This window comes from Aquila chrysaetos, chromosome 21, assembly GCF_900496995.4.
Source record: "Aquila chrysaetos chrysaetos chromosome 21, bAquChr1.4, whole genome shotgun sequence".
NCBI classification, from domain to species: Eukaryota; Metazoa; Chordata; class Aves; order Accipitriformes; family Accipitridae; genus Aquila; species Aquila chrysaetos.
The window spans coordinates 11818196-11841467 of NC_044024.1; the positions used below are offsets into that span (position 1 = coordinate 11818196).

Here is a 23272-nt window from a genome sequence, read left to right on the forward strand (position 1 = left end):
CCCCCCCTTGCCTCTGCTGTCCCCACTGCTTCTGTTGGGCTTCACCCTGTGGTGTCTAATGTTATCCCTAATGCTCTTGCAGTGCAGCTGGGGGGACGTGTGTCTGTGTGTGAAACGTTCCACCCCCACCTCCAGTGTGTTAACATGCATACACCCATCACCCTGGAACCCCGGGGCTTTGGTTGTGTGGGGAAGACGATGTGCAGGTTAAGGGAAGATGTGGGTCGATGTGCGTCGTTATTTTCTAATATTTGTTTGGGATATAATCCATCCTGGGTCGATGTTAACCTGTTATTGAGAGAGTTGTTCTGTCCAGACGAGAAAGATAAGATAATTGAAAAGGATGGAGAATTAACCCTACAGCCAGGAGGAAATGGGACTGCCTGGCCTCCGGTTGATCCTAATTGGGATTATAATCAAACAGATCAAGATAATTGCTGAATGGGGGGTTAGAAATCTGATAAATGCGATCAGAGCTTGCGAGGAGATGAGAGTAAATTGAAGCAGGGTTACGAGGGGGCTCTGGAGAATGGCGGGGGGTCAGCCAGGTGCTGGCTGCCATCACAGTGGGATGGGCAGGGTAGGTGTGCCTGTTGTCCCATAAGCGGGGTTCGATACCCGGTGCGCAATACGCCAATCTTACACGCAGAGCCGAGATCCTTATTTCATGTTTGCGCAAAGGTGGGTGCGAGGTGATCATTCCACAAAGCTAGCACACCACACCAAAGAACTACAACGTATTTATCCTGTTACACGATTAGTAAAAACCCGCCTAAATTTACGTTTATTGGCACATTGGTAGTCACCATCTCACCTACTATTGGTCAGTTATATTTCAATTAGCCTTGCTTGCTATGTAAATTAGGAAGCATGGCCCTTGCAGGTGGCGGGGGTTGGGGGGGTGGCAAGAGCAAGTCTTTCCAGTCTTGAATTGAGGCGGCGGTTGTGATCTCCTCCTGCTGCCTTTCCCTTAGTTCCTGCAGTATTTCTGACTTCATGTTTCTTTGGCAATCATCTGGCCTTTGGCGCCTTCTGGGGCAGCATGTTCCCTTTTTATCAGTCTCTTAGTTCTTCTTCAAGGGCATAGTCGTTTGTATCATACCTTACTAAGTAATCAGGCCTGCATAATGAAACTGTTGAGCAGTGCTCCTCCTTAAAGGACAATGCATCACGTTTAACCCTAAATTAAGCAGTATCATCACAGCCTAGGCATTAACTCAAACACGGCTACACCCCCCCACCCCCCCCCCCCCCGTTTGAGACTGTAAAAGAGGAACTTCAGTGTGGTTTCTCTTATATCGGTCTCACCTCAAATTATTTTCCCATAAACCTTAGATCCAATAGTAGAACAGCCTTTAACAACACAAGATATTAGTGCGTAAATACATGCAAAAGCTATTAAAGCAATTGTTACATGGCTCAATAACCTTTTTACCCGTAAACTTAAATGGGCGAAATGGGTACAGATCCAACAGTTGGACTTGTTTGCCATTTATCTTGGTTTTTGCATCAGAGTAAAATGCCAGTTCTGCTCCCGTGGATTTCCTGGTTCCCCACAGAACACCCTGGCATCTTTTAACTTTATCCATAGGCAACAGAGGAGTATTACCCCCCGCTTAGTTCCTTCATGTTTTTTTCTTAAAGAAATCTGTCTGTCTACATAATTTACATTCACAAAGGTATGAAAATAGCTTTGGAGGAGATGAGAGTAAAGTGAACTAAAGTACAGGAATGTAGACAGAGGCCAGAGGAACACCCCAGCAACTACTGGGGAACATTGCGACAGGCTTTGTTGACGTATGGGGGAATGACACTTCAGAATTTCAATAATGAACTGGCAGCAAGTGTGTTTGTGGACCAAGCCACCACTGACATCTGCAGCTATTTTAAGGATCACATGCTGGGGTGGCAAGGAGAAAATTTGAAAGATGCTGTATTACCTGGAGGTTCTATACTTGTACAATATGTAGATGATTCGTTAGTTGCCAGCAAGACATACGAAGATTGCTTGAAAGATCCTATTTGTCTATGTACTGCTTTAGCAGAAAAATGTCACTGTGCATCTCCTTCTAAGCTTCAGCTGTGTCAGCAGGAAGTGAAATATTTAGGATTCGTATTAAAAGAAGGACAAAGGTTAGTAGACCCAGAACGGGTCCAGGCTATTGTAGAAATACCTCGACCGGTAACAAAGATGCAATTGCGAGGATTTTTAGGTGCAGTAGGATACTATGGCTATCGGGGCTAGGGGAGTTAAGTAAGCCATGGACAGAAGCTACCAAGGCAGAGGAAGTGGAGCCTGTACGGTGGGGTCCAAAGAGAGAAAAGGCTTTCCGAGCTATAAAAGGAGCTTTAGCTTCTGCTCCGTCATTAGGATCGCTAGATTACTCCAAGCCCTTTAAACTATTTGTGCCAGCAGAGTCCTTACTCAAAAGCTAGGTCCGCACCGCCGCCCTGTGGCTTACCGCTCGACTCAACTGGATCCTGTAGCGGCAGGGAATAATTCCTGTGTTAAGAGTGATAGCAGCAACAGCGACTACCATAGAAAGCAGCAGACCGTTAGTCCTGGGTCACCCAACAACCGTGTATGTCCCGGGTGAAGTGGAACTGATTCTTAAGCAACATGCTACACGAGCATTGTCCCCACAAAGAGCACATCGTTGTGAATTAACGATTTTAAATGCAGGTAATGTTACTTTGAAAAGACGTAATGTTTTGAATCCAGCAACTTTACTGCCCGCTCCCTCCGACGGGGAGCCGCATCATGACTGTGCTAAGGTCGTGTTCCACTCCAGCCGCCTACAGGAAGATCTGCAGGATCAGCCTCTAGAGAACTTGGATCTAACCCTTTCCACCGATGGATCGTCATACTGTGTGGATGGAAAACGACACGCGGCTATGCAGTGGTGAAAAACTTAGAGGTACTTGAAGCAGAACCTCTACAACTCTCGGTGGGTGCCCAAGGGGCTGAATTAACTGCATGAGCAAGAGCAGCCTGGGTGGGGCATAATCAGCAGGTAACTATTTATACTGACTTTAAATATGCCTTTGGAGTGTGTCATGCAATGGGTATGCTATGGAAAGAACGAGTGTTCCGTACCCTGGTGGGCAAAAATATTTCTCATGGAACTGAAATCCAAATGCTGTTGGAAGCTATTAAGCTTCCAAGGGAAATCGCTGTAGCCCACTGTCCAGCTCATACCAAAGGATCCAGCGAAATTGAAAGAAATAACAAACTGGCAGATAAAGCAGCTGTGTGAGTCAGCGCAGGCAGAACACAGGAACAACCACAAACCCACGGATGAAATGCAAAGAGTGAATTTATTTTTGTTACCTCGCCAGCGGGGGCATCCCCGAAGCAGCACTCAGGCAGAGGCACACAAGCAGGGACGCAGGCACCGCTGAGCTCGGTTCATGCTGGAGGATCACCAACCCTGCTGGTTTTGTGTGTTTATCAGGGATTTGCGCAGGTGTAGTTTACCACTGTGCTTTGACCTTCTGCGTAGCAGGGCAGGAATTTCAAGCGTGTCCAATAGGGTGCCTCTAAGTCTGCCATGTGCCTGTGTTACCTAAACACAGATGTTCTACTTGTCCAGCACACAAGGATAAACGACTATCAATATGATCTATTTATTTTTCTACACTCCAGCTGCAGGTCACTTGAGGGTGTTTACAATCCTCCTCGCCAATATTCCATTATTATCCTTTTACCTTAGTTGAATTGAAAGCGACAGAGAACTATACTTATAAACAACCCCTCCAATTCACCTTTCTGGAATAAGACTCTCTTAACTCGGACCAAATGTCAGGATTGGGAATATACCACCGCCATGCTCATAGAAGGAACTTTCTGTTTCACTCGTAACCAGTCTGACCAATGTGCCTACCCGGCAGGAAACTGTGGGAGCATAATAATGGACTCAACGACAGATCAATATGATCATAGTTGAAGACCCTTTACTAGAGCATCAGACATCATTTTTATACATTGGTTACATCCGTACATGCGTTTAGCTATTTTACTATTGGTTACACACATTATTCACACGCTGTCGACGCGCCTAGTTACACTTAATGATTGGTTATATCAACACTGTACACGCACATAAACATAAGACATAATTGGTTATACTAAAACATGCGAAACTTGTCTCAGTCTAATTGGTCAAGATAAACTGCCGAATTGAGGTTCTTTGTGCCAAGTTCCCTTTATCGTGGAATGCGCACCTGTGTTCTTCTAATTGGTATCTTTCTTTTTTTGTCTTCTTGTTTATTCTGTTCAAGGCCTTCTAAAGGCGTCTGGAATGCTCTTGCGACCGTTAGCTAAATATGTGTCCACAGGAAACAGCTCATGCCTCATAACCCAGTGGGGAGATGGTTACCGGTTTAAGAACACCCGCGCTTTCTGTAAAGGTCAAACCCCATTTTTTGAAACTATAAGCTTCAGGCCATGGAGGAACAATTGCAGTAGCATCCCAACGTATGACACCAGAACGAGCTACAAGTGGTGGAAAGGTAAAGGACAACATAGTCTAAGTGGAACTCACATATCGGAAGACAAAGACGGTTTTGACCTTCCGTTGGGAAGATACGGGATTTTAATCTTACACACCAGTGTACTAACAAGTAGACATCACTCCCCACTGTGGGCCCTACAAGGCCATTATTTTGCCTGTGGCCGAGAAGCTTATAAAATACTACCAGCCAATTGGACAGGCAGTTGTTACGTCGCCCGCGGGGTGCCCTATTTACACATTACTTCTAAGTTACCTCAGGGAACAATTAGAAACGTCACAGAAACTTCCCTCATTGAAACTTGAGAACAAACTCTCCAAAGACTAGAAGAAGCACTAGATAGCACATGGAAAAATCCACCAGCAGAGGGAAAACTAATAGGATGTTCCATTTCAAGAATGATTCCGTAAGTGACCGGCCCCACCATGCCGATATACCATCAGACTACAAAGGGCCTTAGAAAAGGTTGCTTTAGAACTTGAAGACTCTATCAATGATCGAGGAACAGCCATTGAATCCCTGGTTACAAAACTTGTTCTCTGGATGGGGATTATCCTCATGGTTTAGTAGTTTATTTAGTTCATTGCTAAAGAGTCTTTTAGCTGTGGTTACTATGCTTCTGGTAGCCTGCTGTGTTTTTACTTGTATTTGGAATTGTTTACAGAATATGCTTATGAAATCTGTACAAGGGTATCGAAGAGTCCTCATACAAGACCAGCTATAGACGGGCAGGGATGCCTGAAAGAAACAAAGGGAGGACTGTTACAGAAGAAATGCGATTAACTGTATTCTTCTCTCTGAACAGTCTCGTTTAGCGTTAGTAGCTTGACAGTAGAAGCTAAAGTAGTTGAAGCCTTAGGCTGCGAGAGCTGACTGAGAGTAAACTTTTTGATAAAACTAATGCTGCTAACACAGAACTAGCTGAATCCGGCAGATACGAGCAGAATGAAGAAGATGAAGACCAAGGAAACAATTCCAAGAGAATGAAGTAACTTCAGAAGAAGGCTGGCCCGGCGACAGTGAAAACCAGTAAGAAATCAAGAGACCGCTGACCAGAATTAAGTGATTAGACTTGGGGATTGGGTGCTGGGTGGTACGGGTATAATTGAGGGGTGCGATCTGGGGTAGGGGTCCCTCCCCGGAGGCACGCAGCTCGAGCTGTGACCTGAGAACTAATAAAAGAGGAATCGGAAACCTTCACTCAGACACTGCATTTTCAGCAGGATCCTAGGGTTGGACCCTGTTAGGGCGGCCGGTGTGCATAAATCCATAACCGTGGCCTGACTACGTTTTCTGTAGAACAGCTGGCAACCTGGAGAACTGAGACTGCAAGATGGCAAATCCACTACAGCTGAGGGTAATTAGGAACAGAAATTAATGGTGGAGGTGGAGAAGGATGAGTTATTTGAATGGACTGTTTGCTCAGTTCCCTTCAGCTGCTATTCCTGACTGCTGTTGGGCACTTCTGCCTCTTGCCTTCTGCTTATTGGGACCTTTTCCAGTACCTAGGTGAAGGCGGCCTGTCTTTAGATCAGAAAAGAAAGGAACCCGCTGTCTTTGCTGCACCCAGCTGTTGCCTACAGGCCTAGCCAAATTTCTGCAGAGTTAAGATGCAATCTCAAGAAGGGGAAGCTTTATTCTGGAAGCCAGAGACGCCCTGGCGGTCCCCGAATAATTGTTTGTGTCGCACAAATAAAGAGCAATTCTAGTACACCCGGCTAACGGTAAATGAAACGAACGCTTGCAGCAAACGCTCCCCGGACTCCCCGCAGAAGGCTGAGGCTTTGGCAGAGAGCAGTCCCGCTTGCACAGCTAGGGGAGAAGACAGAGGCAAGAGGTAATTCTGGTATAACAGTGGTATTACGTGCACTTCTGATTTTAATATTTGGGTCGAGAGACAGCAGTTTTTTTCAAATGCTTTTCCAGGGTTTGTTCTTCGAATGTTTTTCAGGTTCCGCACTTAAATAACTAGGAACTTGCGGTGTTCCTAGCCGAAGGGCAGCCATTCATCCCTACAGTATCTCAGAAGAGCCAATTAGCACAAAGCTTTTTTTTGCCTAGATAAAATTACAGTTGATAGATGCTTAATTCAGAATTTGATGTTATTTTATAGTGAAGCTATAGCTATGGACGCGCCATGCTGTGAAGCAAAAACCAAAAATCTGTGCATCGAAAGTACTTATGAGCCTCTCCTTTTCAATTAAAACAGACGAAACTGTTACTAGACTGTGATGTGGTGGTTATCCAAAGACCGTGACCGTTCTACCCTCGCTTTTTAGGGGCTCGAGCGACAGCTGGCTGTGTGAACTCCCAGACAAGAGACCTCTCTAAGATGCCTAGATCGTCTGAAATCAGCATACTTAAAAACTGTGCACAGGTAATTCTGGGCCGCTGTCGAGAGCCCTCCTGGAGGCACCAGGCCTGGGAGCGACCGCAACTGCAGTCATCGCCATTTGCGCCGGCAAAACGGAGCAGACAGCCTTGACTGCCCGCAGGAGCCCGGGAGAGGCTCTGGGCTCTGTGCGGGCGCTGCTCCGGGGCAGTTTCCCTCTCCCGCAGTCCCGGGAGCTCCAGGGCCGCTCCTTCGGAGAATTCTCCGGGACGCCAACACCCCGGGGGCAGAACGGACGGCAGCCCGCTCGCTCCCGCTGCGGCGCTCTCTGCCTCAGGCGCCCGTTCGGGGCGAGCTGCGGTGACATCGGCCGGTGCTCGGCGGGCTGCTCTCAGGCCCTGCGCGGCTGCCGCCCCCCTCCGCAGCCTTCCCCGCGCACGGCGCTCCCGGCCGCCGCGGGGCTGCCCGGCCGCCCTGCGCTCCTGCCTGCGCAGAGGGCCGGGGCGTGCAGCGCGGCGGCCCCGGGGCGTGCCGGGGCTCGGCGCCGCGAACAGGAGGCGGGCGCCTGCGGGGCACGGCTCGCCGCCCCGGGGCGGCTCGGGGAGCGGCTCGGGCACCGCCCCCCGCCCCGTTGCCGCGGACGGACCCGGAGAGCGCCGGGCCGGAGCCCGCGGCGGGGCTGGGGCGCTGCGCCGGGAGGTAAGGCGCGGGCCCCGGGAGCGCGGCGGGACTCGCCGCCGAGCAGAGGGCCCCGTCCCGCCCCGGGGCGTGGGGGGGAAGCTGGCCCTGGCGCGGGGCTCGGCCGGCTCGCGGCGCGGCGGGCAGCTCCCCGGGCCGGGGAGGCTTCTCAGCCGTGGACGCTGCGCAGGGCGGCGGAACCGGAGCTCGGCGAGACCCGGGCGCGCGGGGAGGCGGCCGGCCGCCAGCGGAAGGAGCGAGCTTTTCGCTGGGCGAGGTGGGGGCCGAGCTACGGGAAGAATGGCCGAGCCGGGGCCGGCGGGGACTGGCAGCGGGCGCTGCTAGCCGAGCCCCAGCGCGCTGGCCGCCGGAGGCCGGTCGCCTGCGGCCGGGGAAGGAAACGCCGCTTTTTGCTGCCCGATGCCTCCACGCCTCCCGCTCGGCCCTGGGCAGGGCCGCTCGCTGCGCTGCCAGCACCGCCCGGCAGCTCGGAGCCAAGGGAGAATGAACCCGCTGGTCAGACCGGCCATGGGTATTTTTAAACTTAAGTGGTTTCCTTTGTGGAGCGGAGCTGGCCCCCAGCGTGGTGTTTTTCTCCACCCGCCTCCAGATCCGTAGCTGACGTGCCACTTCCTGGGAGGCTGACTGTGGGCCCGCTGTGCTGCTTGCAGGGGTGCAGCCCCTTTCCTTCCCACCATGGCTCTGTCCTGCGCGTTGAGGCTACCGCACCGGCGCCTTTGCCCTTCGGGTGCTCACTTGAGCAGCCTGCCCGGTCAGGACCACAGCCTGCTGACAGAAAAGACGACAGCAGCAAAGTGGAAGGAGAAGAAAAAGGCCCGGCAGGGCTGCAGCCTGCCAGGTTCCTCCTGGGAGGAGAGGTACCGCAATTCCAAAATGACCAAGCATTCTTCCAAAGCACCAAGCACCTGAAGCAGTTAGAGCAGTCAGTTGGGGGTTTCACGGATGCCCAGCTCTCCCCAGTAGGAATAGAAGAGCCAGGGCTCAGCTGGCTTCCCTGGAGCTTCGCCTGGGGATAGGAATAATGGAAAAGAAGCGAAAAGGTCTAAGAGGAAGGGATCAGGAGCTGAGCAGTTGCCATACTGGCAAGCAAAAAGTAATAGTCCATTTGATTTGCAGTTCTGTGCCTGAAAGTAGCTGGCGGTGGGTGCTTTGGAAGCAGCTCCAAAAATCCCAGGAAGCAATAACAGCAGTTTATCCAGATCCAGCTGTGGGGTGAGGTTCTCCACGGGCTCAGTGAGCCAGTAGTTGATGGATAGTTATGATAGTTTGGATCATATCCACCTCACCCCTTACTCTGTCTTTTTTTTTTTTTAATCAGCTTTTATGTGTTTTGTTCTTGCTCGCCCTGCTTCAGATGCAAGTAGTGGCAGGTTCCGAGGTTTATCTTTAAACTGCTGCTGTGTGGGTGGCTGAGCCAGTGAGAGTGGGCAGCCTGTAATTCCCTGCCTGCTACACACAAACTGTGCACTTCACTGTGGTGGATTTAATTAGCATTAGCAAAAAAGATGTAGTAGTGGCTGGAAATGTGAGCAGGTAGATGATGCAGGATGGATGCACTGAGTGATGAAAGGAAGCATCTTGCTCTTTTAGGGGAAAACTCCAGGGAGATGGGACTTGGGCTGTCCTCAGAGCAGCAAGGGATGGCCAAAGCCTCTGAATCAGTGGGACAAAGCAACAGAGCCCATCTGAAGCTACAACATGATCTCTTTTTTTTTCCCTTCTCTGCACTTTGGGTTTTTTTTCCCCTCTGACCCCAGTAACATCTGAATACTCATTCCCCTGACTTTGCCAGCCTGGAGTCAGATCTCACCCAGGGCTTGGCAGGGCATCTCTGGATCTCTGTGGGGGGGGGAAACGCTGTTCCTGGCCCTGTCTTCTAAAGAGGGATCAGAAAGATACCTGGGTTACCCAGGACACCGAGGCATCGCTGGTCAGTGTTCTGCCAAAGGCTCAGCCTGTCCTCTAGAGAGCTGGTCATTGTGGTTCCTGGGTCCCTCTTCCAGCCACAAGTATTCTGCACCAGGAAGGTGCCACGAAAAGGGAGTTTGGATGTTCACAGCCAGCTCTGGTGCAGAGCCCATACCAGAATGGTCCTGCCCATGAAGGAGATAGTGGGGATGTTATGCCATAAGTATCAGGAGGCAAGTAGCTCTGGGCACTACTGCGATGTTGTGCTTTCCAGGTTAGCGAACGCGGTGACTCCACTGTGGAGACTTCCCTATCAAGAGCAGCTGCAGGTAAGATGCGCTTATATGGACTTTTCTCTGTTGTGTTGCCCCAGCTGTCCCTCCTGTCCCCCTTGAGCAAGAGCCCTTAGCATCTTAGTCACTTAATGCTGTAAACTCTTCAGACCCCATTTACTGCTGCTTTAATTCTTCAGTTATTGTGAAGGATAGAACTGGGAGGTTCCCTGTGGATGGTGTGTGTGATCACCAACAGCACAGAGGATGGGCACTCACACAGTGATCCTGTCCAGTGCGGGACAGCTGGTTCACTGGGGCTTCAAGTTGGACCAAGTGCTCCAGGCCAGCACTTGGGGACCATGGACACAGGGTTTCTCTCTCTCCCCATTGCTCCAAGCAGCTGTGGTGATGAGAAAGGCAGAGTTCCTCTGGGGCTATATCCCACTTGCAGTATTCCCTCCTGTTGCCGTTCCCAGAGGTGGGTGATGAAGAGCTGCCCCCTGTTGTGTGGTCCTGTAAGAGTGTTTCTGGCTTAGGACTCCTCTGCAGGTGAAGTATCAAAGCCAGAGGAAGATTTTGCAGACACTGGCATCTCGTCTTGAGAAGCTGGGCATAGATGCACAGAAACCTGGTGGACTCTGCTGTCCTCTCCAGCCTGTAGTCCCTTCAGTGAGTATCCTGTGGGATCACTGTCCCCGCTGAGCCACTAACAGTCTCCCACTCGACTCCCAAAGAGTCTCATGGCAGGGGTTACTTGATTGCAGAGAATGTGTCTGTGGCAGTCTTTCCTAGCTTCTGCTTTGCAGCCTGTGACTGCCAGAGAGTGAAACAAGCCCAGTGATTAGGAGCCCTTTTTTGTGCCCAAGCCTTCCTTGATAAACCTGTCACTGTTATGTCACAGAGAGCCATTTCTTCTTCCCAAGTGGAAGTACCGGGGGTCTTGTGCACAAGCTCCGTTTCTGCGTTTTGCACATTCATGTGTATCTTCCCGTGTTGCCGACAGAACAACCAGGCTGGGTTTTGGCTTTCCTCCATTACTTTCTCTTTTTCTTTTAATCCAAGGCTTTACTTTTCCTTCTTTTCTCCTTCAGCCCATCGTTAATGGCTACCGAAACAAATCTACTTTCTCTGTGAACCGAGGACCGGATGGGAACCCCAAAACCGTGGGGTTGTATGTGGGAACTGGCAGAGGTCAGCGCAGGACAAGGAGCTGGGTAGAAAACTGCTGGCATGGGCTGGGTTGGGGCAAGGCTCTGCTGTGACAGCCTCCACCCAAGTTAGAAGCCTGAATCCTGGGGGATACCAACAGAAACACCACCAAGTCTGGGGCAGCAATTTTAAAACCTCACTTCATTAGCCTCTGAAGAAACACCAGCTTCTAATTTGCTAAATACAGCAGTAAGGACGACAGCTGTGGTAGCAGCCCCTCCAGGATTTAGCTTTGTTATTCTTAATTATGCTGTTCTGTGTTTTTGGTGTGTTCTGAGAGCCTGTACTGAGCAGGGAGAGCATGGGGGGGGGGTGTGCATGTCCATAAGCAGCAGAGCAACATTGGAGCATTTGGGATGCATGAGGCAGTTTGGTTTTGTGCAACGAAGATGTGAGCTGTGTGCTCCTTGCAGGCTGCTCAGTGGTGAGCTTGTTCATACCGTCTATACTGGGTTTTGCTTGCCAGCACCCGTAGCAAGAGGTGCTGCGGTGGTTGCTGTGTACTTTTCTCATTGAAAAAATAATTCCATGGATGCATTTTACCTCTGATAGCATTTACACTGAAGTGGGAATGCTGTTTTCCAGGCAACCTAAACTGTTTTGCTGCTGTAAGCCCACACCATTATTCTCCAGTTAGAAAAATAGCTTGCTCTGCTCTGGCTCCCTTACTTTAAGAACAGTGCAGTGGGTCATTTGGGAGTTGCTAGAAGACATTTAAAAAGCTCCCGGAGCTCTAACCTCTTCATGGAAGTGAGTGACAGTTATCACTGGCAAAGGGAATTCTGGCAGGTCCTGCAGACTGCAAGTACCCAGAACATCCCAGGATTTAGTGGGGCACTTAGATACCAGGTGGTTTTTTTTTTTTTTTCCTCCTTTTTTTTGTACAGTGGGAGAATTCAGGGGAAAGGCCTCTCACAGTTTATCATGTCAGATGCTACAGTGGTTTATGTGCCCTGAAACAAAACAATTAAATACCTGTCGGTCTCTCTCCAGCAAGAAATATTGTCTGTGTGAAAGCCAACCACATGGAGAACATACCCCCAGAACACAAACAAGTAGCTGAGGTAAATGAGTAAGTCATGTCTGTCCCTAGACTGTGGAGTAGAGGCACTGCCATAACTCTTATTTGGGAGAACATTGTAATTTTAGTTAGGCTGTTTTTTCAAGTCCATTTTCATGTTGTGAACAGTTTCAGGCCTGACTGTGGTTGATGGATAAATATTTTTTTTAAACTTGCATGTTAACGTTGCAGCCTCTAAACTGTCCCAAAGAATGAAGTTAATCAAGTGACAATAAATTCCTGCCAATCTGTTAAAATACATAAGAATTTAAATTATTAAAATGTCTTGTCTTCCAAGAACTTGGAAAGACCTTTCACTCAGTGTATTGAAATCAAACAGAAAAAAAAAGATTGTACTGGTGGAAGGGCCACCCATTTGGGGTGCACAGAGTTATGCTAAGACCAGGGCAGTTGTCTTCGCTGTACCACAAGTGCCATTTCCCCTCCGCTCAGTGCTATGAGGAGTTCATCCGTCGCTCCTCCCTGGACCCCTGCATCCTCTTCCATGAAGGTGGGCACTGGCGGGAGCTCGTGGTACGCACCACCAGCCATGGTCACACCATGGCTATCATCACCTTCCACCCCCAGGAGCTGGGCCAGGTGAGTACATGGAGCACAGAGCACCTGGCAAGAGGCACATCAGGTATCTGGCTGACCTGAGCTTGCTAGGTGTATCGCTGGGGAGAGGTGTTTAATCAGATTACCCAAACAGCTAGGTTTTCCTTTCTTGCTCTTGACAGGAGGCACTGGCTACCCAGAAAGCATTGCTTAAGGAGTTCTTCATGTGTGGACCTGGAAGAGTCTGTGCCTTGACTTCACTATATTTCCAAGAGAGGTATATGTCTTGACACAGGGAAAGAGTGGAAACAAAACCACCTCCTTTTTCTCCCCCCTTCTCTGATCAAAGCCAAATTCTACCAGTTCAGGGAGTGCTTGAAGAGAATGACAGATGTTTGGATGCTTCTTGCAGATGTGGTTTTGAGATGGCCACATATTTTGTTTTCCCAGACCTGAAATACTTGAATACACTACGGCCCTACCTCATGAGAATTATGAGCCTGGGAAACTAAAGAAAAAAACCTACAGTGACTTCCCCAAGATAGTAAATCACATTAGCAGCAAAACTGGGGAATAGACCCTAGGACTGCTGCCTTCTGCAAAGTAATTTTGATCCTTTTAATGAATACTAGGCTATGCAAGTTACAGATCCCTTATAAAGAATCAAAATTCTTTGATCGTGTTGAAAGGCTTACATGAAATAAAAGTTGGTGGGGGGAGAACCATTCTCCCTTGTACATAAGCACTCCAGGAATGGAAAATGGAAATCAGCTGCCTCTCTGCTGCCTTCTAACAGCTAGGTTTGTTGTGCTCTGCTAGCACCATGACGCGCTGCTCCCATGAGCAGTCCCCCTTCCAGCTCCTTCACGGAGAGCCACACATCTTTGAAGAAGTGCTAGGCCTGAAGTTTCGCATCTCTCCAGATGCCTTTTTCCAAGTAAACACGGGTGCAGCAGAAGTTCTGTACCAGGTGGTCGGAGAGCTGAGTCAGGCTGGTGGGGACACCATCCTCCTCGACATCTGCTGTGGAACAGGTGAGCCGGGGCTCTGTGAGCCTGGCTCCCAGGGCTGGTGCTTTGCGTGCCAAAAATGATCCCCACTATCTAAAGGCTTGTTTCTTCAGCATGGATGTATGGAGTATTTTTGTTTCCCTTGTTTCCAGGCACAATTGGTCTCTCTCTGGCTCACCGAGTGTCCAAGATTATTGGTATTGAGGTGGTGGAGAAAGCAATAGAGGATGCCAGGTGGAATGCAGCACTGAATGGTGAGTTCAAACTAGCCATGGCAGAAAGTTTCAGACTAACTGCTGAAAAAATTGGAAGCAGAAGGGAGCAGAGGGATTTTAACAAGTTACCTCCACACAGCCCCTCCAGGGCAGTACTTCATGTTATACCTAACATCTGGTGAGACTGCTGAGTTCATGTGGCTGCTTTTTGCTTCACAGGAATTTTGAACTGTGAGTTTCACAGTGGAAAGGCAGAGGCCGTGTTACCACAACTCCTGTCATCGTGGGAGGATGCCCGACCCCTTGTTGCTGTGGTGAACCCATCTCGGGCTGGGCTCCGTGAGAGAATACGCTGTTTATTTTCATCTTGAAAACAGAGTATTTTGAACAACTTCTGGGAGACCTGTTATACTGGCTCCAAACCCTCTGCTTGCTTAGTTTCTAGTTTCTTGCCTTGTTGCTGACAGCAGCTAAAATCCCACAGAGCTGTTGTTTTCAGTGCCTTTATCATGCTTTCTCTTTAAAGCAGACAGCTCTAATCTTTTTTCCATCTTTAATAGGCTCACAGAATTATTTAGGAGAGAAGGAGCCTCTGGAGGTCTGTGGTGCAATCTCCCAATAAAAGCAAGGCCAACTTCAGAGTTGTATAGGGTTGCACAGGGCTATAAAGCCCAGTTGAGGTTTGAATGTGTCCAAGGGTGGATGCCCTTTCCTGAAAATGTTTTCCCTGGTATATTTAATCAGAATTTCCCCTTGCTGCAGCGCATCTGTTGCCTCTCATCCTCTTGTTGTACCGCTCTGAGCAGATTGTGGCTCCATCTTCTCTGTAATCCCCCCATGAGGCCCGTGAAGATAGCAAATGGATCCCTGCTCACCTTCTCTTCCCCAGGCTGAATAACCGCAGCCCTCACACTCTCCTTGTGCATGCCGTGCCCCAGCCCTCTAACTGTCTTAGTGGTCTCCGCTGGACTTGCTCCAGTGTGTACTGGGAAGTCCCAGACCAGTCCTGGTGCCCAGATGCAGTCTCACAAGTGTGTGTGGAAGGTTTTATGTGCCTCTATGTCCAATTTTTCTCTCATCCTTCATCCCTCTGCTTCCCAGAGGGATTTCTCCCGCTGCTCTACCCTGCCAAAACAGCTGAGCTGTTAGCAGCATGGGTTGCATCCCTGGCCTTCTAAAAGCCTGCTTCTGTGACACGACATGGAAAAATATGTGTATTCTTTTTTCCCTGTATTTTTGACAGTTCAGTGCAGTTCTGTAATGCTTGCTGTGCGATCATTCCTTCTGGAGAGCTCATGGTGGTGGTGGGTCCCTGGGAAAGCACATTATCTTTTTTCATAGATTACAGGGTTGTGCGAGCCATCCGAAACTGCAAGTCTATCCGAAGGCTGCTCTACATCTCCTGCAAGCCAGAAGGTGAAGCCATGAGGAACTTTCTTGAGTGAGCACCCTCCTCTCTTCCTTTCCACTGACCTTAGTGACAGACCCTATTATGTCTAGACAAGGACATAAATAGCTGACCTTGGCTTAGGAGGGTTTTTGTTGCGACTGAATTTCACTGGGTGAGTTCTGCAGGTGTGATACAGGACTAGTCAGTGCATGGTAAGGAGTGGTTTATGCTTCTGTGTTACTTTGGGTTTACCTGCAAGCTGCACTCACTGGTTTAAGGTAGCAGGTATTTGGGTTTTATGTTCCAGCAGGATGCTTTAGTGCATCAGTAAGGAATAGAAAATAATGCAAACATGCTATAATGGTATTGTGCATCCTTCCCCAACAAAATAGCACATCTGGATGTGGGATATGGAGTCCACTGGGTTCACTGTGGGAAGGTTGGCCCCTAGCCAACGAAGTGAAGCGAAGGGGATTAGTCACCTGCTTAGGGTTAATCATATAGCTAAGTCTTTATCTGGGGCAGGCCCGTTTGCAGGTGATAACTCTGACTGCAGGTAACCAATGCAGGTAGTGCAAAACTAAGGATTATTTCCTAAGGGTATTAAGTACCTTTCAGCTGGGATTGCTTGTGAGAAAGGGAGCTTTAAAGCTGCCACTGACTCTTTAGCTTGTCCATGAGGTTTTCAGAGCTGGTTTGGGATTCAGTATTGACAATTTCAGACCTCAGCCAGTGTCAGCTGCAGACTCTGAGGGTTGTTAGCCAAACACGCGATACCTCCTTAGTGCATCCTCTGTGCTATTGTGCTACGGATAACGGTGGGAAGGCTTCTGCTGCTGGTCTAAAGGATGCTCTCTTTGCTTTCCACAGGCTGTGCTGCCCACCTGACCCAGGGAAGAAGCTGGCAGGAGAGCCATTTGCCCCCACATTGGCTATACCTTTTGACATGTTTCCTCATACTGTTCATTGTGAGCTGGTGCTGCTGTTCACCCGCTAACAAGGAGGCAGGTATGCCAGCTCTGAGAGCTTGGGAAGCAACATCCTACTGTCCTGAAGACTGGAGTTGATGTAGTTAGGATTTTAACTTGTTTTCTTGAAAGTTGTATAAAAATAAATAATTTTGCTTTTGCTCTTATTTTGGGTTGCCTAACTACACTGTTCTGTAAGGAAACACTTGGATTTCTGGGGTGAAAAGGTTCTCTGCAGCATTTCATCACCCTTCCCTCTCCTGCAAACCTTTTCTTGGGCTGCTGGTTAAAGTAGTCTGGAAAATACCCTCTCTCTGGTGTTGTGGTTTTTCACCATCAACATGTGAATACAAAGTACTAACATCTACTGTATTTTCTAATACTGCCATGCCATTAGTTCTCTGGTTGCTTCAAGGATATTTCAGGTGTTTTTCAAGTTGATAACGAACTTGCTATGAAGAAACCGTAGGAACTAGAAATCCTCATGCTTGACTGGGAAAATGTTGACTTTTGGGGTCAGGGAAGTATTTTCTGTATGAACTTCCAAAATCAATATTGAATCGCTATCAGTCACATGGATAAGCGGGAGGCAATAAGAAAGTTTCTTCTATAAAACAAAATCAAGAGAGAACAGATTTCAGTGTCTCTCCTTCCACACCTGCCTCCCCCTTCCCCACTAATGCTTGCTGATACCTAAATATGAAGTACCCTGTGAAAATGTCAGCAGCAAGAAGTTATTTCCTCACCAGGTTGCTCTGCAATAGCTAATTAAAAAATTCAGTGTGTTTTTTTATCTGTCCTGCCATGCTCACTGACTGGCAAGCTGTGAACCTCAGTGTTACATTAAGTTCTCTCCAGCTCTTCAAAAGATGGAGCTGCTACAACCTGGAGGTAGGTCTGAGTGAGTGGAGTTCCCTTGTGTTTTGTGAACTTCACGTTGTTTTGAGGGTTCCTTTTATTTTTATTTTTAAATTTTTACTTTTATGTTGTACTGAAGTTACCTTTTGGTTTATCCTGGTCATCTAGGCCAGACCAGTAGCAGAACACATTTCTACAGTCAGGCTGTTAAATTTGACTCTTTCATCCAAAAGAGGAGTTCCCTATCTGATTTGGGTGAATCAAGGCTGATAAACTCCCAAGGAAACAGGGGAGCTGCCTGTATTTTTCAGACTTGTAACTCGAGTCTTAAGAAACCCTGAGCTTGGAATAATGACAACAACCACCAGTTCTCAAGCCACAGGGGCTTAAAATACATTTGTTTAGGACTTGAGACTTACTATGCCAGAAAGGGAGGTGATGGAGAATCTTGACAGGCATAGGAAGTGTCACTCTTGTACTATCCCATGAGTATAAGATTTTTGCACACTGTTACTGCCTCTTATTTTCAGTTTATAGCAAAGGATGCAGTTTTCCAGCAGTTCTGTTTTGTATAATTATACCTAGGCTTCTCGCTGCAAGATCTGAATGGTTTTCTGCTTAGCCTGGCTATGCTTTTGTCAAAAGGAAATTTGTTGCAAATTAGAGGGGGAGAGAGAATGACTTTAAATCAGAAAGTAACAGAGGATCAGGAAACCTTTCCACTAGTCTCTGGAGAGCTGAACATACAGGACAGGTTTTATCTGCAATGGGGGAGTGTGGCACAGTGGCCTCACCATCCCTTTTGGGCATCAGGTTCCAGGAGAGCCATAGGGGCAAGACATCTTTTTTGCTTTTCTGGGGCAAATATATTAAGCAATATGTTGTTTGCTCTGTATTAGTGTCTGAGCATCTGAAACTGAAAGCTGCCTATGTAGAAGAGACCTCCAACTACTTTTCCTCCATAGCAGGTTACTCCTGTGCCCTCTGCTAACATGTCCCTGTTTTCCCACTGTTGAGCAAGTGCTATGCGTTTGGCTGCCATCCGCATGCCCAGAACTGGCTCAGTTTCAGCTTTCTGTGGGTAATTTATGGAACGTGTAAGGAAACAGAGGGTGACTTAGAGGTAGGAGCGGTGGCCATGCTCATCGCTGGGCAGGTGCTAGAGCTGCCTGGCTCTGGCCGCCTGGTTGCGGGGCATTAGGACCCGGAGGCTGCCAAGTGGAGGAGGCTGAATCCCCCTCCCGCTGTCATCCTCGCTGCCTCTGCAGCTTTATTCCTCATCTCCTTCAATGGTGACTGACTACCTCCCGCCCGGGCTGGCAGCCAGAGCGAGAAGGCCTCGCTAGGACCTGTTCCCAGGACCGGTTCCCCGCGGCTCCATGGCATCTCCCAGGACTATCACCATCGTCGCCCTCTCGGTGGCCCTGGGGCTCTTTTTCGTCTTTATGGGGACCATCAAACTGACCCCTCGGCTCAGCAGAGATGCCTACAATGAGATGGTGAGTACGGCGGTGGCAGCATGGAGGGAGACGCATTAGTGCTCTCTCCCCTCAACCTTGCGGCAGCAGCAGTGTTTGCAGTGGGATACACGGAGGGTGACCGCTCTGGAGCCCTGAGCCATGGGCGGGAGAGGGAAGAAGCTTATCTGTCTCCTTATTTGATGGACACGGAGAGAAACAAATAATACACAGTGCCGAGGATATCCTGGCAGCCCTCGCCTGGGCTCCATCTGAGCCCATCCATGGAGAAACCTCTTGTGGATAAGGACAGGGAGGGGAGGCAAGGAGGAGGGGGTAGCACAGCACACCGATGCCTGCAAAAGATGGGGACGCAAGGGTCTCTGAAAAGCAAGGCTTGAAGAAGTGCCAGACATGTAGCAGGCACGTACAGCTGATCCCTGGGAGAATACCTACCCCCTAGACTGGGGGTATGAAAAGCAGATGCCTGCTTTGGCAGCCAGATGATCATCCTCAAAATTCTGTGCTTTAAGGATACTGACACTGACTGTCCCTGCCTCACCGGACTTGTGCAGGGGCTAATTCATGACTGTGAAATGCTTTGAGATTCTTAGCTGGCAGAAGAAGATATTATTAATAGTCACCTTATTATTCTCTTTAGCCTGGGAAATGAGCCTCTCCTCTTGCCTAATGGGAAAGGGGTGAGGAGAGGAAGGGAAGAAACTGTGTACATTTCTCAGCTGGTGAGCTAGTTTGTGCTCCCCTCTGCCCAGGGCCAATCCTGCTGCAGAGCTTTGCTAGCTGCAAGCTGCAGGTAGGCGAGGGACTGGCTGCCGCGTTTTGCTTCCTTGTCTATATTTATTTATTCTCTTGCTCCCCACTCCCACCCCCCGTTATATTTATTGCAGTGGCTGAAAAGTGTTGGTATAATTTTTGTGCCCATAAAAAAATAGTGCTGGAAGTTTCCAGCACATTCTGTTCTCTCCCTTTGCTCCACCTGCCCAGCTGCTTTTCCTTAGCTCTCAAATAACATCTGAATTGCAGTGCCTCGCCTGCAGACCAGCAGCATAGGGATCTCACAGAGAAGAATCACCAAGAAGTAACTCAGAAGCAAAAGACTGAGATAAAATGCCCAGAAAACAAAGCTCTTAAGCTTCTGCTACATAAGGGACAGAAAAAAACACTGAGACTTTAGAAGCATTGCAAAATCCTTGCTCTGTAAATTATTTTGCTTCTCTGTTCCTTTCTGCTTAACAAGTCAGGCTTACAGGTAGGGATGATCTCTGTTTCTACAAAGAGAAAGCAGAGGTACTTGGATATTACACAGCACCATCATTCTTAATAGCCCATATTGTAATGTGTTCATGGCTCGTTAGGCTTTCATGCTTTTGCTGTGCTGTGTACCAGGGTGGTCTGTCATGTAATGGAGACAGTTATTGAAAACCTGATCTTGCCAATCAGTAAGCATGGCTTCTTGCCCCAGCTCTGTTACCTACCTACAACACCAAACTTGCAGGTTTTTATTCAGCAAAAACCAGACACGCTAGTTTGTCTATCAAAATAGTTAAAACACCACAGTACTCTAGGACATGCCGATAGTACATTTCTTTAAAAAGCTGTATTTTTCACAACTATCTAAAAATTCTCTGCTCTGAGGTTTTATTCACTGAATGTTTAAAATGCATTCTTACAATGCATACACTTAGAGTAAACGTGTCATGAGATCTTCAATTATTTAGTAGCAAAAATGACAATGCTGTGTATTTTTTAACCACATGTGAAGTGTAAGCTCCTCTTAGAAGGAAGCAGCAAAATTTACAGAGAAGTGGAGAAGTTCTGTGTGCCTGTAGTGCAGGTTTCCAAAATCACATGGCAGTAAATCTACAATCTGATCAGTGCCCATGAGAGCTGGACAACCTGAGATTCAGCTTCCATTTCCCTCTCCCTAATTAGAAAGCAGAAAACACAATGGCAAGAATATCTACAGGGATAGTACACTCAAGTGTAAGTGGAAATAATTTCAGTGTCTCCAATAACTAGGAGCTTTATGAAAATATATAAAAAAGAGGAAATACTTGACTGAGAAAAAAAAACAAACAAACAAAAACAATAAGCCCACGAACACCTAATGTTCAAGTGCAAGAACTTGAACCTGTGTAAGGACAGAGGCTGTTTCTTCCCTGAAACAATGAGGCAGCTGTGTAAGGAGGCTGTCTTGCAGCTTACACTGCTTCTAAATCCAGCATAAACCAGGGAGCAAAGGATGTCACGTCAGCTTGCATTCATCTGAGGAAGAAAAGGATCATAAACATCTGTAAGCAAAGGATAGGGTTGGTGAATCTCAGCTTTGATGTATAGTCCCATGCTAAGATTGTAGTGCCCATAAACACTGGGATACTGTAAGTTGCTTTGAGGTGGAGACTTCTGCTTTTATTTGCTGTGCCTTGGCTTTGCAGGGACTAGGTGTGTTATTAATTATAAAGGACAAGCTGCTCTTAGAGAGAGGTACTTTTTTTTAACAGCATGGTTCTGCATTGCTAATTCTAGCAATCGGAACTTCAGATTTCAGGAGAGGGTACACCTGGCCAGGTCCTAGCTCCACAGATGGGGTGCTAGGTTGCTGAACTTTTTCCAGTGAGGAGACAACAGCTTATGAAGGGGGAATTGCAGGTTGATGGTGTCAATATCCCTCCAACAGAAGCTTTAGGGGTACAGATTGGATATTGTGCTAGAGGGGCCTGTGATGATTGAAGTGATCTTTAGGTCATATTGCAGATCAGTCTATTTCAATGGAAGTCACCTTTACTTTCTCACATCATGGTGTTCTACGCTATTACTGCTTGATTTCAGAAACGAGCATACAAAAGCTACGTGCGGGCCCTCCCCATGCTAAAGAAGATGGGAGTCAGCTCCATCCTTCTCCGCAAGAGCATTGGTGCCCTAGAAGTGGTATGTGGCATTGTCATGACACTGGTGCCTGGTCGCCCCAAAGACGTGGCCAACTTTCTCCTCCTCCTCCTTGTGCTGGCTGTGCTCTTTTTCCACCAGCTGGTGGGGGATCCACTCAAGCGTTACGCCCATGCACTAGTCTTTGGGATCCTGCTTACCTGTCGTCTGCTGATTGCCCGCCAGCCTGAGGAGCAGCCGCCAGAAAAGAGGATCCTGTCAGTGAATGGGGATGAACAGCCACTCATCCATGAAGCAGTTCCTGAGAAAGGCAAAATGAAGGTATCCTAGTTGAGTGTGTGTGAGAAATACGGACCCTCGAGGCAGCTCTCTCCAAAATCACCCAGAAAATTTGTTTTTTATTTACCTACTCATATTTTTTGTCTGTATAAATAAAGTTGCACTTGGGGTCTGAGAGACACGTTATGTCTACACTGTAGTCTTGCTTTTGCTGCTGCTGTGTAAGGTAGAAAAATACAAGCTAGTTTTCACCAGGACAGCTTGGAGGCAGTTAGCAGCCTGGCTGGAATAGCACTGGCCTCAGCAGGAGCTTCAAAACCAGCCTGAGAGCATGGGCAAAGACTTGGCCAGGTAGTCACACTAACTTGGCAGTGGGGAGATTAGTCCCCGAGCATCTGCCCCAAGCCCCATGGCAGTTGAAACCTAGCCTGGATGCACTTCTGCTACGCGGCAGTCTCGGCAACAGTGGCTGGGTAGAACATAACCAGAGTGTCCCTGTGCTAGCTTGTGCAGCCCCATCCACAAATCTACGTTTCCTCTTCCATGGTCAAGGGCGGGGAAAGGACCCTACTGAGCATAAAAGTGCTGTTTGTTGTGTTTGAAAGGGAACCCTTAGCCTTTGCTGGCTCTGTGCCCAGTCCTTTCTTTGGACTGGTTATCCACGGAAAACATGGGATGCACTATTTGCATCTTCCTTGATTTCCACACTTTGCACAGGCTCTAAAACTGGGACAATGGCCTGATAACAGTAATTTTCTGCCTGCTTCACACAAGGCAATGGCATCTCTTTACCCCTCTTGGCAGAGAGTAAGGATCCCTGGTGAGGGAATGGGGAGCAGAACTGTCCAAAAAACTCCAGAATATCTGTCTGCTATTGGCAAATAGCATCAGGCTCCCTATTTCCTTGCAAGAAAAAAAATCCTTTTTCCACAACTACTGCAACTTTATAGAATTGTCGGTTATTGCTGATAGATGAGGGACTGAATGTGTCCAGGTACCTCATTGTTCATCCCATATACAGCTTCAATGAGCTGTGGGAAGTCCTGTCACCAGAGCCTGAATCCCCATGTGTTGTATCTGAAATCTTGCAACATGTCGTAGGAAGCATGTGTTACCTCTGAGTGAGTTTGTTTTTCTTGATGTTTGTCTGTTTTCAGTTCTTCGTTATTTTCTTAATTATTCATGAAAATAAACTTTTTGAAATTTGGAGAAAAATGTCTTGACAGAAACAAATTTTCTTTTTTGAGAGACACATCTGAAAATATTTTTCCTGTGCTCAAACACTGCACATAAAATGGGCAGGATCATGTCAGGGGAATTTCAGAGAAAGACAAGGTGATACAGGACAGAAGCCACATGAACACTACTGTGCTATATATTAATAACCACAGGCATTTTAATTGAACATTTTCATGAAACAGTCTCAGATAAATTTCTGCTTCAGTACAATGTGGCAGTGAGAAAAGACATTAAAACTGCAGTAAAATGTCAGTATAATATCTCTATAAAAATTGATAATGGATGTTCATATGCAGTATATCCAGTTTTCTTATGTTTTCTGCTGAAACAAATGTAGTCCCAAATATATATATGCTGAAAAATCCTCCTCCTAGAACCCCAAAGAGTGACCAATTA

The 23272-nt window shown here is 47.9% G+C and overlaps 3 protein-coding genes across 6 annotated transcripts; 2 read left to right on the forward strand and 1 right to left on the reverse strand.

Annotated features, from left to right (window-relative positions):
- Nucleotides 1-6615: 6615 nt before the first annotated feature.
- Nucleotides 6616-8052, reverse strand: LOC115333890 (translation initiation factor IF-2-like). Its single transcript, XM_029997462.1, has 3 exons — nucleotides 7869-8052; nucleotides 7384-7811; nucleotides 6616-7350 (listed from the first exon to the last, which is right to left on the reverse strand). The coding sequence occupies exons 1-3, from the start codon at nucleotides 8050-8052 to the stop codon at nucleotides 6775-6777; spliced, it is 1188 nt and encodes a 395-aa protein (XP_029853322.1). The 3' UTR covers nucleotides 6616-6774.
- TRMT2B (tRNA methyltransferase 2 homolog B) lies at nucleotides 7420-16303 on the forward strand. 4 transcript variants are annotated; one of them, XM_041118944.1, is made up of 14 exons: nucleotides 7427-7543; nucleotides 7713-8038; nucleotides 8133-8400; nucleotides 9726-9780; nucleotides 10276-10395; nucleotides 10818-10917; nucleotides 11929-11999; nucleotides 12449-12595; nucleotides 12736-12830; nucleotides 13373-13587; nucleotides 13716-13817; nucleotides 13998-14117; nucleotides 15120-15219; nucleotides 16039-16303. In XM_041118944.1, the coding sequence occupies exons 3-14, from the start codon at nucleotides 8219-8221 to the stop codon at nucleotides 16163-16165; spliced, it is 1434 nt and encodes a 477-aa protein (XP_040974878.1). In that variant the 5' UTR covers nucleotides 7427-7543; nucleotides 7713-8038; nucleotides 8133-8218; the 3' UTR covers nucleotides 16166-16303. The 4 variants fall into 4 exon arrangements, with proteins under 4 accessions (XP_029852640.1, XP_040974878.1, XP_029852637.1 ...); XM_029996780.1 differs by lacking the exon at nucleotides 7713-8038 and having other exon boundaries at nucleotides 7420-7548; XM_029996777.1 differs by lacking the exon at nucleotides 7713-8038 and having other exon boundaries at nucleotides 7430-7543.
- A 1862-nt stretch (nucleotides 16304-18165) lies between these two features.
- On the forward strand, nucleotides 18166-21816 carry TMEM35A (transmembrane protein 35A). Its single transcript, XM_029996782.2, has 2 exons — nucleotides 18166-18493; nucleotides 21302-21816. Exons 1-2 carry the CDS (start codon nucleotides 18374-18376, stop codon nucleotides 21686-21688), a joined length of 507 nt encoding a protein of 168 aa, XP_029852642.1. The 5' UTR covers nucleotides 18166-18373; the 3' UTR covers nucleotides 21689-21816.
- Nucleotides 21817-23272: the final 1456 nt, after the last annotated feature.

Coding starts and splice junctions, on each gene's coding strand:
- TRMT2B (XM_029996780.1), top strand. CDS start 8,219: ATGGCTCTGTCCTGCGCGTTGAGGCTACCGCACCGGCGCCTTTGCCCT. Junction 12,000..12,448: donor AACACAAACAAGTAGCTGAG/GTAAATGAGTAA, acceptor CCCTCCGCTCAG/TGCTATGAGGAGTTCATCCG. Junction 12,596..12,735: donor ACCCCCAGGAGCTGGGCCAG/GTGAGTACATGG, acceptor TGCTCTTGACAG/GAGGCACTGGCTACCCAGAA.
- TMEM35A (XM_029996782.2), top strand. CDS start 18,374: ATGGCATCTCCCAGGACTATCACCATCGTCGCCCTCTCGGTGGCCCTG. Junction 18,494..21,301: donor GAGATGCCTACAATGAGATG/GTGAGTACGGCG, acceptor GCTTGATTTCAG/AAACGAGCATACAAAAGCTA.
- LOC115333890 (XM_029997462.1), bottom strand. CDS start 8,052: ATGGCCGGTCTGACCAGCGGGTTCATTCTCCCTTGGCTCCGAGCTGCC. Junction 7,812..7,868: donor GGCCAGCGCGCTGGGGCTCG/GCTAGCAGCGCC, acceptor TTCTTCCCGTAG/CTCGGCCCCCACCTCGCCCA. Junction 7,351..7,383: donor GCCTCCTGTTCGCGGCGCCG/AGCCCCGGCACG, acceptor CGCCGCGCTGCA/CGCCCCGGCCCTCTGCGCAG.